At 37.2% G+C, this 17,887-nt stretch overlaps 1 protein-coding gene across 18 annotated transcripts in view; it reads left to right on the top strand.

Annotated features, from left to right (window-relative positions):
• ERC1 (ELKS/RAB6-interacting/CAST family member 1) overlaps window positions 1-17,887 on the top strand; it is a 277,145-nt gene that overhangs the window by 66,898 nt on the left and 192,360 nt on the right. For 11 of the 18 annotated variants that reach the window (XR_011730568.1, XR_011730564.1, XR_011730563.1 and 8 more), the window contains exons 4-8: window positions 2,504-2,578; window positions 4,372-4,527; window positions 6,255-6,338; window positions 8,902-9,069; window positions 16,783-16,950. Coding sequence is in view for 13 of the 18 variants with exons in the window: in XM_071768399.1 (XP_071624500.1) it covers window positions 2,504-2,578; window positions 4,372-4,527; window positions 6,255-6,338; window positions 8,902-9,069; window positions 16,783-16,950 (651 nt within the window). In the remaining 5 variants the exon portion in view is untranslated. The remainder of the gene's footprint in view (window positions 1-2,503; window positions 2,579-4,371; window positions 4,528-6,254; window positions 6,339-8,901; window positions 9,070-16,782; window positions 16,951-17,887) is intronic. The other 7 variants (XR_011730571.1, XR_011730566.1, XM_071768456.1 and 4 more) reach the window with 1 other exon arrangement.

Here is a 17,887-nt window from a genome sequence, read left to right as displayed (position 1 = left end):
GTGGTGTGTGTCCACAATAGAATCTGAATACATCAGAGATATGACATATTAGGACTTCTCCATTCTGCCACAGGGAGATAAGCATATAATCTCTATTTCAAAATGAGGAGGAGTATCTATGCACCACCTTCCTTCAGCAGCCAGACTTAAACCTGTGTTCTAGGGAGCCCGAGTCTGCCTGTAGCCCTGCTTTCAGGCTCTTACAAATCATAGGCATGTTGCCAAAATTAAATCCTTCCTATGCAGCTGGGAGGTGGGAGGTGTTGTTGTTCAGCACGTTATGTCATCCAAATCACAGTGGAATGACTTAAGATGATAGAAGTAGGGCATTTCCACTTCAGATGGTGGAGATACAGGCATTTCTAATGAAAAAGCTTAAAAGAATTTTCTGTTTGGGAAAACACTGTGCAATGTAAAAAGCAGACACTGTTGTGTCAGCATCCTTTTGGTGATGTGCTATTCTTTTACTGCATATTCCATCTGTTCCGTTTCCATAGTAGTTGCTTTTATGTTCTCAGGTCAGAGACTGTATCTCTGCACAAGTGGAAATCAGCTAGTGTTTAATTGCACTACTAAAATAAAAATAATACATTGTTTAAAATAGACTTTTGGAATATTATTTTTAACCTTCTTTTGTTTTCTCAGTTTCTAACAGTTCATAAGAATTTGTTTTAATTTCTTTTCCATTATCAAGCTGTTTCATTTTATTCTACAACAAAATTTCTTGGATGATTGTACAACTGATGTGACAGGGGTAGCTCGAGATACAACTTTCTGCATTTAGCAAATACCCATGCAATTCAGAATAGGATACTTCTCACTCTTTGATCTTTCTTTGTCTTTTTAAGTTTAAAAAATAATCTTCCAAATTGTTTCCCTTTTTCCCTGTAATGATTTTTGAAGTTAGGAAAAGCTCTTTTGTTTAATTCTAAAATTTGGGGGATTCAAACTTTCTTTTCTTCCCGTTCATCCCATATAACTTTTTTTTTTTTTTTTCATGGGCATGAATTTGAGCATACTGCCAAGGTGTGACTGGTATGTTTTCAGCTGTGGACTGTTCTTACTGGTTTTCTCTCAAAGGAGTTAAATTATATCCTTCGAGTTGCATAGCTAATATGCATATTGTTAGTAGGTGTTCTCACAGAGATTACAGAATAATTTGGTATTACAGCAATGTAGGATGTGTGCTATAGTGAGCATTCTTAAATACCACCTCACTTAGCATGCCACACATCATTTTCCAAAAAGAGCAGTGTGTGTCTCAACCTCTCAGTTCCCAGAAGGAAGGGACTGTGGGTTGCAAGGCATGTATGAGCCTCTCCAGAGGGATGGTCAGAAATCATGTTTCTTTCTTACTCAGATGTTTGTGTACTTTGTAGAAGCAGTGCTTTTCACTTTAGCCAAACAGATGCAGGCTTATGGTTCCAGAGCAGTAAAGTATCAGCATTTTGCTGCTTGGTGAATGTATGAGTGGAGTCCCTAGTGTCCACCCTGCAAATTTCAGATATGGAGATGTTTCAGGAGGAAGCCGTTCCTATCACCTGAGTTTTATAAAAGCATCCTTTGAAAATTTTTGAAGACGTCAGTCTAGCTACAGAGTCATACAAACTAAGATATTGAAAAGGTTTCTGTAACAAAATTGTGCCAGTGGCAAGACTCAGTCTATCTAGAAACTCAGTCTATCTAGAACTCATGAGGATGGAGAGCCACCTAATATTATGGTGCATTTCTTGAATCAGCCAGCTAGATCTGGCTGAGAAGGAACAGGGAAAAATATACCACAGCTACCTTAAGGAAGGCAGCTGAGATCATTCCCTGTGGAGGAAGAACAAGGACATTGAAGAAGAGGCATGTTTTTCACAACAGGTGCTGGTAAAAGCACTGAGAAACAGATGGAGGGTGTTGGATCTGTCCTCCTGCCCATGTACTCTGAGCTTCTAGAGGAACGTGCTATCCAGTCATGTACTTTCAGCTATGCTCAGTGCCCAGTGAAGAAATATTTTCATCATGCATGATGAGTGTTGCTACTCTGCATTTAAAAAGTTGGAAAAAGAGAGTTATCAGCATAGGTGCATCCTATAGCTTCTTATAGACAGAAACCACAGCATTATTGTTTTCAGTAAACATCTACTCAAATAAACGATGTGTGCATCTTCCATAGCAAACTAGTAATGATTTAGATTGGTTTAGCAGGCAGATGAAAGGGCATTTTAATAGACTGAGCTGTCAGTTCAGCAGTATATTTTTGAGTAAGTGGGTAGTCAAAGATGCAGTTTCCGCTGTGCCTTTTTAACCGAGGCTGTGATTCTACTGAATGAACTTTTGCTTATTGTTTCTTTGATATGAGATGTGATAAAATAAAATGTATGAACCAGTAACATCAGAAAGCAGCACTGAATTAGGAAATGTAGTAGAAGAGATGTTTCTAATAATTTTGTTTGTATTTGGCAAGTGGGACAAATTGTCATCAGGTTAACTCTTGCTTTCCTTTCTGCTGGTATAGGAGATGCATCGTCGATTTGAAAATGCTCCAGACACAGCCAAGACAAAGGCTCTGCAAACTGTTATTGAGATGAAGGTAAATGATTGCATAGAGGCAGCAGTAGAGTTTGTTCTCAGGAAAATATATTTCCATATGAAAGGTCACTCTACCAAATGCCATATACTGCTATCAGTTTTCTAATTTAAAATAAATATATTTATTTTATCTCATTTTATTATTATATATTATTATTGATAAGTGAAGAGGCAAAGCTGCTTCATGACACAATAGAAACCTGCCTTCTGTCTGGCTGCAGAAGCATATACAGATTTCTTAACCAAGAGTCCACAATAATAGGAGTGATGGGTTAGAAGGCTTTTGTGATGATGTGGTTAGCACAGCTTTATGCAACTGTATTTCATGTTGCATTGTTTGTTAAGTACATCAGACAGTGTTTGGACAAATAATGTTAAAAAATTGGAAACTGAATTTTCATTCCCTCCCTCCTTCCCTTTTTTATCTGTTCATTTTTCCTCTATTTTCCTTCTTTTTTTCCCCTTTCAACTCTTTCCGTTCCATCTCATTTTTTTCCATTGTCATTTCCCTTCTTTCTTCTCTGAAGCCATTCATTTACTGTCTTTCTTTCATTAGTCATCTTTTTGGTCCATTGTAATAAAAACTAATAAACCACCTGGTAACAATAAGCCATCTTTACCATCAAAAGACAAACACTGGTGTTTCTGGGAAGTGATGTGAGCACCAAAACTAACTACTGTTGTAAATTACAAAATACCATTTCACCTTACAACCTCAGGAAGTTTTTGTTGCAAAAGTCCACTTTACCAATTTTAACGTAAGCATCAAGCATTAAGCAAGAGATCTCACAAGGTCTGCATAATTTCCTTCAGAAAAATCTGATCTCATGCATTAAAACCTATATGTGAAAGTTTGTCATGCTATTTTTGAGCTGTGCTTTGACACACACAAAACATAGGACTTCTTGGTGAAAGAATGGAGGATAGTTTCAAATTCAACCTGTATTTCAGGAAAGACAAATATTTTGCAGAAACGAAATAAAAGATAAGTAATCTACTTCATGAGTTTACAATTCATAAATGTCTGTGTTCACAAGTATGCATGAAGCTGTGTATGCTGTATGAATCTTCTCTTGCTGTTCCAAACACATAAGACTTCTAAAGAAAAAATCAACCTAGTACATTAAAAACCTGATTTCTCTGTAAAACTAAGATGGATAATGGTAGATTGACTTTCTTATTTTTCCAGGTGTGTATTTTTTAATTATGGAAAGGTCTTTTAAGTTCCGTATATGAGCCAGAACACATGAATGATCCTCTATTGCTTTATCCACTCAAAAACTAGGTTGTTTACTCAACACTAGATTGTTCTACCTTTTCCTTGCTTATGGTGCTTTTTATGTTCTCCAATGTGACCTCCCTTATATTACTAGTAGCATAAACCTTTTTTTTTTTTTTCCACATTTTGCTGTTCATTCAATTAGAATTAAGTTTCTCTTTTTTATGCTGGCTTTGTGTTACAAGGGAACCTTTTTTCATGTTCCTGTGTTTATTCACCATATACTGTGTCCCAGCCCCTAGCCATGTTTCTTTGAGTACTCAATTCTTACTCTCCCTAAAAGGTATAAAAAATTGAAAAATGTGTATTTGAGCACTCAGCCAAATGCTGAGTGAGCACATAGCCAGATGCTATGTAAAGAGGTGTAGGCTGATTTCTGTAGGAACTTCAGGACTATATTTCAAGGGCATTTACATCTCCAAAAAAAATTTCCCTTTTTTTTTTTTTTCCTTAAGTGGTATGTTAACAAATCATGTAACTGTGTATCTTTTCCTGTCTCTTCTAATAATTTTCAGGATTCAAAAATTTCTTCCATGGAGCGAGGCCTCCGGGATTTGGAAGAGGAGATTCAGATGTTGAAGTCAAATGGAGCTCTGAGTACAGAGGAACGTGAAGAGGAAATGAAGCAAATGGAGGTGTACCGGAGTCATTCCAAATTCATGAAAAATAAGGTATTGAGAAAACAAATGACGATAGTAAGACAAACTGAACTTAGCAAACAGATGAGAGCAATTTTCATACTTCAGTGGGGAGTTGTGGTCTGGATTCCCATTCAAGTGCTGGGAAACAGAATGTATTTGTACTATGAAACCACTACAATAAGTTAAAATTATTTCAGATAATTTTGAATTCAAACTTGAAAGTATTATAGTGCTGTTTCAGTAAGGTCAATGGCCCAAATTCTGCTTTTACTGTCACACCTAACTTTCTTTTATTTCAGAAGGATTTTGTGTTTGTCTTTAGATCCTTGCTAACCCATTATAGTTTTAGATTTTATTTGGTCTAGAGTCTTCTCAAATGTATTCTGTTGAAAAAAAGTGTGTTTCTTTTTGCACCTGTTGTACTATAACTAGTTGGTATTTTATTATGTAAAGGGCATGAACTGTCACTATAATGGCTTTCCATTACACTCTTCTTCAGGTGGTGTATTCAGAATGAGAGTAAACTCTGCAACAGTGGTGGTGCCAGTGCTAAGTCATGCCACAGGACAAATGCAGCAGTGAAACAGGTTGATACTCAGGTATAAAGGTGGACATTGAATACTGAATTGTCTGTAGCCAGAAGTCAGGTCATTCTTTGTTTCTCACAAAAAAGTGTTTCTCAGTATTTTAGTGGCCCTTAACATTTTCTAGTAAAGATTCAGGCCACCCTGTACAGTAAATTTAAGTATCTTGTCAGAAGTCCTGCATTTCTTAGCTTTTGTGTACTCTCTGCAAGCGGTGTACAAATCCCTGGCAGAGAGGTTAAAATTTACTCTACTTGATCCTGAACAACTGTAATCTACTGCATTTGTCCTGCTTGAGATAATTTGTTGGAAAAAAGTATGCTGGAGAAAGATTCTTAGAGAAATGTTACTTGCCTTAAAGTAGAAACAGGTATGGATTTCTTCCATTTCCCTCGTGCCATCTCACTGATTTACCAACAGTAACCACATCTGTTCTTTAATACCTTTGCCCTTTATCGCACTGTGTTGCTTATAGGAACTGAAGGTTATCCCCTTTAAATTAGGATCGGAGAGATGGTTTTAGCATCTCTTCCCTTCCATCTGTTCTTTCTTTTTCCTTCTCTTCTTGTTAGCAGCTCTTCAATTTTCCCTCTTCTCCCAGTGTCTAGGCCTATAGATCTGTTCAGCTACTCAATTTCTGCATCTCTTTCATCTGCTGTCTCTGCTCAGTTATTTTTCTGCAGAACATTTGCTCCTTTCTGATAACTGTTCATGTATGACTTGTAGCCAGTTCTTGATACCTTGCTGTCCTACCTTGTTTTGTAATTTCACATCATTTATTCTTTCAGTACTATAATGTATAGCCATCTGTGGCTCTATCTTGACAATTAACCTTATTTCTCTTAAACTGAAAAATGTCCCTTTTACTGTTCAAATTCCCTGATGAATTCCAGTTTCAAAACAATTGGGTGAAGTGCCCAATATGTCGCATATATATGTGTAACCACAACTATACATCTTTGTTTCATGATCAAATTTTTGTCTGGCAGCCTATATGAAATTCCAGAGACCTTAAACTTTTGAGAAGACTTTACGAAGAATGGAAGAGAAAATGAGTGACCAATGTTGATCCTTCTGTTCAGTTCTTTGTCACTTTTAGTTACTTCAATTGAAACAGGCTAACTAGAAGTTGGCAAGTGATGAATATTTAAAAGCACAACAATGTCGTGACAGGTAGAGCAACTGAAGGAGGAGCTAAGTGCCAAAGAGGCTCAAGGGGAGGACCTGAAAAAAAGAATGGCTGGTCTCCAGGCCGAGGTCTCTGCAGTAAGATTTATCTTTCGTGTGCAGTGGCCATTCACTGGGGCTTGCTAGCTCTCTGGCTTTTGGGGTAGATTTTCTTCTTTTACCTTCTCTATGACTTAATATAACAGTAGAACTAACAGCCTGCTCAGCCTTGTAGCTACCTTTTTGTTCACATGGCTTCGGTGTCCATAACATGACTCCACAACTGAACAACTGTATTTGGTTTTCTAATAATTCTTAATGGAATGAACTGTTTTAGCATTAACTTATTTTGCTCTATTGAAGCAGATAAAAGTATTCAGCACCTATTTTTGGGCCACAGTTTCAAAGACATTTGCGTTCCCTAATAAACCAAAAATTAATTGAAAATGTGTGCTGAACCCTTTTAACATACTTCCACAAAAAATAACAGAAGCTGGGTGCTGAATGCTTTTTGGAACTGGGTGTTTAATTTTAGAAGCATGAATTTAGGTTATTTCTTTACCGTAAAATTAGTGCATTTGCTGAGACATCATAGAGAAAAGAGATGTGAACACTTGATACTGCCTTAACTTCCTTTGCAACTTGGGACGGGATGTGCTGCATTCTTCCTCAAGAGCTTTAGTACATTGGCAATTTGGGCTTACAGCTCTGGAATGGGGATTTCTAAAGGCAGTGATCTTATGGTGGTTCTTGGGAATTTGAATGTAATAAAATGTGGCTGTTAGATGAGAGCATTTCACCAAAACACAAGTATTTAGTGTAAATGTGTCTTCTGAGATGATGCCCCCCAAAAAATATCTTTTCAAAGAAAGACCAAACTGGTTTTGTACAAGCTTTACTACACTTCAAGCTATCTACTGCTTGAAAAAGTTTCTGTCGTCTGAAATGTCTAAGGAGGTTTTTCTGTCTAGATACTCCAGAAAACATGACTGGCAGGTTGTATTTCCCAGCTATTCTGCTGTGCAAGTGATTGTATTGGCCAGTAGTTGACAGCAGAAATAGTGCTGCCAACATGAATACTTTTGTATCTAATTAATAGAGGTGGACATATCTGCTCTTCGTAAAAATATGAAAAAAAATCCAACTAGTATTTTTGACCCAAGAGAACAATAAATTATTGAATAGTTCTATAAATTAACTTCTTTTTATACTCCTTCCAATAATTCCATTTCTAAAAATAAGCTTGCGTGAGGTTTTTTAAGATTCTTCTCCTGCCACTCCCCTTCTTCCTTATCTCCTCATGTATGCTGTTTCACTACAGAATACAGGATTTTTAAAGCCATCTTTTGATGCTATTTTGGTAAAGAGCTTTCTTTAGTTGCCCATTATTGAAATAGTGTTGTCAAGATAAAGATACGCTTCCCTAAGGTTTTCCTCTCATTTGTTTCAAGTAGTAAATGCATTTATTTTAATTAAAAATAATTTCAACTAAAATTTTTATAAATTTAATTTTGCTCTTGATGGATTTCCAAAAATGAAAGATGATGTGGACATTTTTTTTTTTTAATTTGTGATGTCCTCAAATTTTTGGACAACATGCATTTAGAATTGAAGGATTTTAATTTTTGTTCTTTTGTTAATGCACAAACCAAATTGTTCAGTTTAAAAGAGGGAAAGCTGTTTAGATTTTAGAAATATGTCCACCTCTGCTATATAATAGATATTGCTATTTTATTCTGTGAGATATATCAGAGGCAAACCAGGAAGTTGGTTATAGACTTGCATATAAGTCTGTATTTAATAGACTTCCTTGTCCTATTTAATTAAACAGCAAATTTCTTTTCTTCGGATTCACCTCAAAATTGGTCTGAGAGAAGATTGCATTTAGGATGAAATTTCATCTCGTTTTAATGTTTTACTTTTAGCATTTATGGACGTCATATTTTTCAATTATATTTCAACCTGCAATTGTTAAAATAGATGGGCATTACTCTACTGATTTAATTCACTAAGTTAAATCTAGGAAATTGCACTCAGCAAAGTGCAACTTGAAATCCATGGTTTTATATTTTTCATGTTGTTTTGATATGTATTTGCATATGCTTTAAGAAGCTTCCATAAATTAAAAGGTATTTTTAGAAGATTCAAACGCTGAGTTCATAAAAATTGGAAAAAGTGAAGGTGTGTTCATGTACTCAGTGAGATTGAATTGATAGACAGAGAGATGGATGGACATTGCTGATTTGACATTTCAAAGCAAGCATCATGCTTCTGAGAGAGACCTGTGATTATCTGATCTTTTCTGATATTACAGGGTAAGAGTATTTTCTTACTGGTGTTCTGCTTTATCTTAAAAACTTGTCCCTGCTGGGTAACCAGCTGGTTTGTTCAGTCCTTTGAAAGATGACTAAGAATAGACTGACTGTTAAAAAGAACCTCTCTTGAAAAATTGATTCTCCCCTCCTCTTCCACGCATCTTTTGCCCATGACACAATTTTTTTCTGACCTTTCATTCAAGAGAACTGAAGGCTTCACAATGATGTGGGTTAAGTTTGGAGTTATGATACCGTTTGTTGGTAGTTATGTGAATTTATTGTTAGTTTTGTAAGGAAGGTATAAATTACTTTTTCCTTTGCCCATCTTTCTTTTTCAGATTGGTCAGGTGAAGCAGGAGCTGTCACGCAAAGACACTGAATTGCTGGCCTTGCAGACAAAGCTGGAGACCCTCACAAATCAGTTCTCTGACAGCAAGCAGCATATTGAAGTTCTGAAAGAGTCTCTTACAGCTAAAGAGCAAAGAGCTGCCATTCTGCAGACAGAGGTGAAATGGGCAATTCTGTACTACCTGACTTTTTGTAGAGAAAGAGACAAAAAGCATTATTATTTTCTTCTTGCCTAGGTTATACAATCCCACAGTCATTCCAATGCTGCTGCTTCTGACCATATCTCTTGAACTGTGTTTTGATAGCAAATGCTTACTAAATTCCTATATTATGTAAGGCAGAACTGTGTATATGAACATCAAATGGGTAATACGTATAGTATAAATTTACTGCTTCTGGACATTCTTTAAGAATAATCATGAAATGTGTGAAGACAGCATTTCGATTCCCTGGCTTCGAAAACTGTAATGCTAGTAGAAGTCCAAAAGATGGCGGTCATGCATCAAAAATATTTGTTGTTACAGGAAAAGCCTAAGAAGGGACACAGAAAATTGTGTGTAACACTGGTAGAAAGATTCCGTATTATAAGAGCATAAGACAATTTGTACTTTTTATCCTCATGTAGCTTTCCTTTAGCTACGTTCCGTGAATCTGTGGGTGCACATGGCCTTGTGCACATGCAGAAATCAAATTACATAGTAAATATGTCTTGATGTTCTGTGATGGGTTGTCTGATTCTCAGATTTATACAGATGTTGACATTGCAGCATCAGTCTCCTTTAAAGCAGTAGTGCTGTAGATATGACAGTGAAAGGCTGTAAGTGACAGAAGTCTTGCAGGGAGAGGAAACGTCTTTAGTTATTATATTAACTGACAAGAAATAGAAGGAAATTCAGATAGGACCCAAAAGTTTGTCTCCAGGTCTGAAATGAAGTCAGCATTTTCAAAGCTTAAATAAAAATTAGACTGATAGCTCTGTGTTAAACTTGATAACAATTTTAGATGAGTAAATAATTGGAGGTGACTGTACAGTGAGGAGAAAGCGGGTGTAGAAGTGTTAAGTTTCCCTGGAACAACAAAAAAAGAAAGATCTTACATTTTTTTAAAAAAATGCAGTGAAGATCTTGCCTTCCTAATTTCCTACTAGACAGAAAGAAACTTGTTTAAGTAGCAATTTTTAATTCTACAAGGTGGAAACTTTTATTTTTAATTTCTACTTTTTATTCACTTGAGGCATGGTGCATTTGCACTGGACAGTATAACTGTGCTAGTTTACAGTCACAAACATTTGTTAAATTTGTTCATTCTTTTTTGCTAGCCAGGAGTGTAGTCTAGATTAATACAAGTAAAAATTACATTTCAAAATATCCATGGAAGTAGTTATTAGGTAAATAAACATTTTAAAATATAAATTGCAGCAGTTTGGTATGGATACAACATGTAGGAACCATTGCTGATTATCTGGTTACTCCATTGTGTCAGAGTAAGCTAAATGTTTAGAATATATGTTCCTGAGAATTTTTGTTATCCCAAGAAAATATTTATTCTTTTTGAAAGAGAATCACATTGGTTTCATCCTTGCTGATGCTCTTGACAGAAAGCTCAACAGTTGAGTTATCATAGAGAGTTACCTTTCTTCTGTCTTCACAAGTGATCCTCTGAACTGTAGCATTTAAACACATTGCTACAGTACAGTGTTGAGATACATGTCCTTGCATCTTGTGACATATTTGGTTTCTTTCAAGGAAAAGCTATTTTTCTATACAAGAGTTTTCACTGGTGATAGGGTAGGAATGTGAGATCCTGGCCTCACTTTTTGACAGCACTGGTCAATGTTAAAGTTAATATAGCTAGGCTGTATGCCTTGAGAGAGTCATAAGGAGGGAAGAGGTGCATTTTCTGTCATATATTGGCAGGCATCTTCATAGGGAATTGGTAAAGTCATGCTTTGAGTGAAAAGAGCATAGCTTCATAAACCTCTGCCTTTTAGTCTTCTGTAAAAGAAAACTGCAGGTAGGTGAGGAAAAGCTGTTTGTATAACATCTCAAAAATGGATTTGCCACCTGTCACACGAGAACTACAAAGAACAGTGAGCTGTTTGTGGGATGTTTATCTTGAGGGCTATTGGGTGGAGAGGATATTGTGGTTAACTTTTCAATTTGTGAAGGAACTTTTAAAAATAGCTCTAAAAATGTGCAATCTCTTTGTAAACTAAACAAAATATAAATCAATATTTATTTTGGAATTAAGTCTTCACCCTTATAAAGTTTGTGTTTTGCCCAACGACCCCTTTAGTTTAGGTCACTGCCAGAAGGTATGTGGCTTCAGCGGCAAGTTAAATTGTTCAGTGAAAACATTCCCCTTTCTTTTTATATATTGCCCAAGCTGGCATGGTTCTGTAATTGGTCTGCTCCATATGGTAAATTCAGATTCAGCAAATTTAGTAGAAAAATTAATCCATTCCTCTGGTTCGTGGCTCTGAATGTCTCAGTAAGACATAAAAGTCTCTGAGGGTCTTTCTTTATTAGGTTTATACTGGTATTTTGAAACTATAGTAGACTTCCAAATCAGAGTTGGTTTGTGAGTAGATCATGTTTAGTGAGGAATGTGCAAATGGGTGCTGGGTGTCTCTAACAGGACTTGTTAGGGACTGCTACACTGGCACTATGCTGGTACTGACTGAGTTCACTGTGTTTAGGTATTTATTACCTTGTGCTAGAGATTGTGGAAGAACAGTAGAACTGATTTCTAACCTTAGCAGGCCCTGAAAACAGTACATCTATCCTGCATTCCATTTATAACCTCAGCATGAATGAAACAGGCTTTGCAGAAAGCCAGGTATGTGTGCCTCTGCCCTTGGTCCAGTCATGTAATCTGACTTGGGTGGTCCAGGTAGCTGGGAGCTGTATGGTTGTAGAGAATTGACTCTCAGATCTCCCACAAACTGTACCGGATATTGCTGCAACTTGTATAAGAAGATGAAGAGTCATCTGTAACATAATTAATAACAAAGATCAATGTCAAAAATAATTAAGTCTTGTGAACTAACACTACATTAAAAATCAGTAAGCATAAGACTTTTAAGTCTTAATTAGAGACTATGCTATCAGAAAACCAGCTTAACCTTTTTGTGTCTAAATGATGTGTTTGCAAGATAGTAGTAGAATTTCACAAAAGTGTTTCATTTTAGAATTTAATCGCTATGGGTAATTGGGGTCTTCACATAGGAATATATACAGTAGGATAAAGCACCATTTCACCTGGCATACCAAATATAAGTTTATGTCTTCCTTTGCATTTCTCCATTATCTTTGAATGATGAGTTTCTTGTTAGAAACCATGGCAATCTCTAAACGTGTATTTCACTGTTGGTAATTTGTCTTTTCCTTTTGCTGCTATTAATGCAGTCATACCAATAGAGAATAAAGGTTCTCATTTTTACCATTACAAGGAACCTAGGCTTGTAACACAAGGAAGATACATATACATATATGTATCTCTCCTAGAATGTAGGCAAGACTGCACCTTCTGATACAGCTGAATGGAGTATGTCTTGATTCATTGCTGCAAATCAGAACTTCACCCATGGTTTGAAAAGGTGGCAGGTAGTTGGGAAGAGTCACTCAAACTACAGAAAAAAGTAGAGCAGCACTTTTCCGGGTTATCACTGGTATCTTCCTAAACCCAAGTGGGAATCACCAGTGTCATAGTTCTCTGGTCACTAATGTCCAGTGGAGATCATAGACTCATAGGATCCCAGGCTGGAAGGTATCCTCAAGGATCATCTGGTTTGACCTTTCTATGTAGAAACAAGGTTTAGATGAGATGGCCCATCAGCTTGTCAGGCTGAGTCTTAAAACTTTCCCATTGAGATAATTCCAATGTCTGACTCTTGTCATGGTGAAAATTTTTCTTCTGATTTCCCCAGGAGTAACTTGCACCCCTTACCCTGTTTCTTTTCCATGTGACTGCTTGTAAAAATGGAGACTCCATCTTCTCAGAAGCCACCCTTTAAGTACTGTAACATGGCAATAAGGCCTTCTGGTCTCCAGGCTGAACAAACCCAGTATTGAGTTTATTGTCCACTAAGACACGTAGGTCCCTTTCCACAGGGCCACTTTGCAGCCAGGTGGATCCCCGTCTGTGCTGAACACCTGGGTTGTTTTCCTGTGTGCAAGACCTTATACTTTTCCCTGTTAATAAGATGATGGTAAAAAAGAGAAAAAATGTATGACTCAACATGTGTGTCCTATTGACTGAAGCTCCTGAGTCGTTCTGACTTTCCCTAAGATGATTTCCCTAAGATATAAATTAGAGATATTCTTAAAGGTAAGACTTTAATCTAATTACAGAATCCAAGATTTTGAAAATAAATTTAAATTAAATATTATGTCATTTATTGTGTTTATTCTGGTAATCATTGGAGTGACTAATATTTTAAGGTTTTTTTAGAAATTTGGAATTCTGCATGCTTAATATATGGCTATGCCTATTAGGAACAGAGTCATAGAGGATTATTTACTGCTACTGGAAAATTCTGTGAATACAGATTGGTGATTCCCAACACAATTTTTCATACATGTTTCTTACCATGTGAAGAATGTAAAGTCTGTGGAAAAACTTAAGTGAAGAAATTTAAGTCTTCTGTATGGTGCTCAGCTGCAGAGAGGTACCTGTTGTACCTCTGCCTAGGAAAGGCTGTTGCATTGAAAGTGGCAATAAATGTCCTTTTTTTGGTAAAGCTTCATGGGAAATTGGACAATACAAGCAAATCAATTTAGCAAGCCCATTGCTGTGTAAAGGATTAGCAGTTGCCTGAGCTGTACTGTAAGATTTTACTTGCCAGGCATAATTAAAGACATGGCAATATATTACTGTGAAAGCAGTTAGGCTAACCCAGAGTTAAGACAACACCATCTGAGATGCAGAAGTCAGGAGAAGGGGCATCAGCACCTCAGTAGCTGTCTGCCTGTTGTTTCCATGTGCAGAGAAAATTTTAAGCTGCCTTTGTTGAAGTTGGCATCACCTGGCTCCCACAGACCTCAATTCTTGTCACTGTGGGAGGATGCCATACATAAACTGAGCTGACATGAATAAACAAGTGCAGTGTTCTGCCAGGAATAGGGCTAAGGTGATGACTGTGTGTCCTGCCAGCCTTTGAAAATATTCTTGAAAGTGTTTTCTGTGGTTTCCTAGGCAGGAACCTCACACAAATAAAACCAGGAATGCAATTTACCTCGAACAGTAAGCAAACATAGAGTTCAAAGAGAATAATCAGTCAGAAAAAGGAAAGCATTCTGTGGATAATTTTCTGTTTGTAGATGTTCTCCGCTCACTTAATAATGTGCTGTAGGCATCTTGACTGTCTCAGATATTTTAGAATGCAGTTGTTGAGAGTATGTGGATTTGCTTATGACAGAGATTTTCAGTTTCCCTTCAAGAATGAAAGTGACTCTTAGCTTTAATATTAGAGATATCCAGAGAACATACCTAATCAATCTATAAACCTGTGTGTATTTTTAAAAAGAAGACAAAATCTGATCTACCTGCTAATATTTTCATTACCAACATTAGCAAACCTATAAGCCATATTTGGGTAGTACCTGGTACTCTGATGTTACTATGGAATACACTCCATGCCACATTTGGCTGCATGAGAGGTCAGGAATGTGATTTTCATAACATATGTGCAAGTGAGATGGCTCCAGATGTAGAGATAGCAGCAGGATTGCAGTGCTGATGGGGAGAGCAGGGCAGTTCTTTTCCTCATGGACAGGTGCTTATTGCTCTGTGTAAAATGAATCAGACAAAACAGCAAGAGATTTTGTAGCTATAACATACTTTAAATGTAGAGCCTTAGAGGTAACTTTTCCATCAGTAAATTGAAATAAAGTGGAATTTGAATAATACATTAGAACTAGATGTTGCTGAAAATACCTTAAGGATAATGACTACGTAAATTCTTTACCTAGCTGGAGTTTCCCTAGTTGTCCAAGTCATCTTTTTACTTCATCTCTCTGCTAGCCTATGCTGTGCAGGACCAAGAAATTCATTGATCACCCTGTTTACTTTTGTGTGTCCTGTAGTGGATTCTGCTAACAGGAACCAAATCTGATACTGTCAAATAAGATTAGCAGCCAAAGTGGCAGATTTGAGCCCTATCTGAATGCCAAGTGCAGAAGGGTCAGTGGGATTCTTTTGGTATCTTGAGCAGGTTGGAGGCGTTGGATTTCATATTCCACAGTGGCCTTTGAGATTAGTCTTTACTCTGGGTTGACCTTCTCATCAAATTGTATTCAGATAGCTCTGATTCCTTTTCCCTTTTTTTTTTCTGTAGTTTGAGGATACCGTAGAATTCCCAGAGCATGTTTCTAAATTCATTGAGGCCACAGGAGCTCTTAGTATGTTCATGTGTCCAAATTGTACCCACAGTACCACGTACAGTTTCATTTGTTTGATTTTATCTTTAATATGAAACTACACACTGCTGAAAATTCAACAACACGATGTCCCAGTATAGGTTGGGGGCTGACCTGCTGGAGAGCAGTGTAGGTGAAAGAGACCTGGGGGTCCTGGTAGACAAGAGGATGACCATGAGCCAGCAGTGTGCCCTTGTGGCCAAGAAGGCCAATGGCATCCTGGGGTGCATTAGAAAGGGTGTGGTTAGTAGGTCAAGAGAGGTTCTCCTCCCCCTCTATTCTGCATTGGTGAGGCCGCACCTGGAGTATTGTGTCCAGTTCTGGGCCCCTCAGTTCAAGAAGGACAGGGAAGTGCTTGAAAGAGTCCAGCGCAGAGCTACTAAGATGATTAAGGGAGTGGAGCATCTTCCTTATGAGGAAAGGCTGAGGGAGCTGGGTCTCTTTAGTTTGGAGAAAAGGAGACTGAGGGGTGACCTCATCAATGTTTTCAAATATGTAAGGGGTGAGTGTCAGGGAGATGGAGTTAGGCTTTTCTCTATGGTGACCAGTGATAGGACAAGGGGTAATGGGTGCAAGTTGGAGCATAGGAGGTTCAAGTTGAATATCAGAAAGAATTTTTTTACTGTAAGGGTGACAGAGCCCTGGAACAGGCTGCCCAGGGGGGTTGTGGAGTCTCCTTCACTGGAGACATTCAAAACCCGCCTGGACACGTTCCTATGTGATGTACTCTAGGGGGCCCTGCTCTGGCAGGGGGGGTTGGACTAGATGATCTTTCGAGGTCCCTTCCAACCCCTAGGATTCTATGATTCTATGATTCTATGATTCATGATGTATTTAAGCAATTATGTTGCTATTTAATCCAAAATACTCTTAGCCATCCTAATGTAACTCTCTTTCCATGTTTTGATGGGTAGTGGCCTTAAAGACCTCTGCTTTCTTGATCTCCAGGCTGAGATAATACTCTTAACTAAAACCTAGAATGTAAAGTGACTGTTTGGTACTAAGAGTCAATGTTTGAGTCTCTGAATATTCGTAATGTTTCAAATAAAAGGGTCAGTTTTCTTACATATGAGAGAACTTCTCAACAACACATTGTAATGGCTTCTACTTTAAGGAAAAAAATCCAGACTTGTGTCTTACAAGACTGAGTTATATCAGAAGTATGGTTTGAGATTTTTGAAGGAGCATGTCTCATGTGATTTGGGAATAAAACATTTGATTATTTTTACTTTTGTCTTGTACCACATGTAATAACTGTTCTATTGCAAGCTTTTGCATGTTGAAGTCTTCACATAAAAAAATGTTAATTTTCTAAATCTATTTGTAATTTGACACTTACTCTCTTCTATTTAAGTATTTGTACTTATTCTCTTGTGGAGATGTAGTTTAACTTTTCTAAAATTTCTCTCCTTTAGTGTTAAACAAACCCTGTTTCTGCATGTCTGAATCTAGGTGGATGCATTACGATTACGCCTGGAAGAGAAGGAGACTATGCTAAATAAGAAGACAAAGCAGATTCAGGAGATGGCAGAAGAGAAGGGGACTCAAGCAGGAGAGATCCATGACCTCAAAGACATGTTAGAGGTGAAGGAACGTAAAGTTAATGTTCTTCAGAAGAAGGTAAGATTGTAGAGGTCTAAGCAAGACACACATCTCTAATGCATCTCACTTTCTAAGCCTGTCAAAAGTCTGAACTAAATATTACATGTTGGAGGTTAATGATTGAGTCCATTTGTGTAGTGAGAAGAATGTGAATGACAAATTTCAGTTTGCAGAAAAAAATAGAAGGTATTCAAAGCACAGGTTGTTGCCTTTCATGGGTTGCCTGTGCTGCTTCTGTTTCCACTTCACTATTAACAACGACTGAAGTATTTGCTGAAAGGCACTTCATCTGAAAAATCAAACGTTTCACACCCTCCACCTTAACAACACTGGGCAGATTTGAAGCAGAGGGTACTGAGTGGCTGACTTCAGTGTGTGAGGCAATGAAGGCTGTATCAGAAGCAATTAGGATGATTACTTTGTAACTGACTGAGAAAAGTTCAGGAGGAACTCTGTGCAACTTTCATTTCTAAAGTGCTACTTTATCCTACTTAATATTTCTTGGTAACTACTGGAATAGGACAACCAGGGTTCAGACTATCCTGCATATCTCTCTGGATAACAAAATTTAGGTCTTGTCAATGAAATGGAGGAGGTCTGAATAAGAAAAAGTAGACCCTGTCAGAGAAATTAGAGGTTTCCCAAAAGTCATTGAGTCCTAGGGCAATGAATGTCACTGTAGATGATCGTTTGCAAATTGCACACAATATTTCCCAAATGGCTGCTAGACATGGTAAAAAGAAAGAAATGCATGTATCACAATAGATTTTAATTAACAGAATACTTTTCCTCTGTATTTTTAGATAAGCTCTTGGAGCTGGTATTTAATGTATGATGCTATGAATATTTGGTTTTTGTTTTTGTTTTTCTAGACCTTTAAGCAATTCTATGTAATTCTTGTAATTTTAATAGTTCAGAATATTGATTAATTTCTGATGCCTGGCCAGTGCCTTTT

This window comes from Heliangelus exortis, chromosome 1 (assembly GCF_036169615.1).
Source record: "Heliangelus exortis chromosome 1, bHelExo1.hap1, whole genome shotgun sequence".
In the NCBI taxonomy this organism is placed as follows: domain Eukaryota; kingdom Metazoa; phylum Chordata; class Aves; order Apodiformes; family Trochilidae; genus Heliangelus; species Heliangelus exortis.
This window is presented reverse-complemented; position numbering and strand designations above follow the sequence as displayed.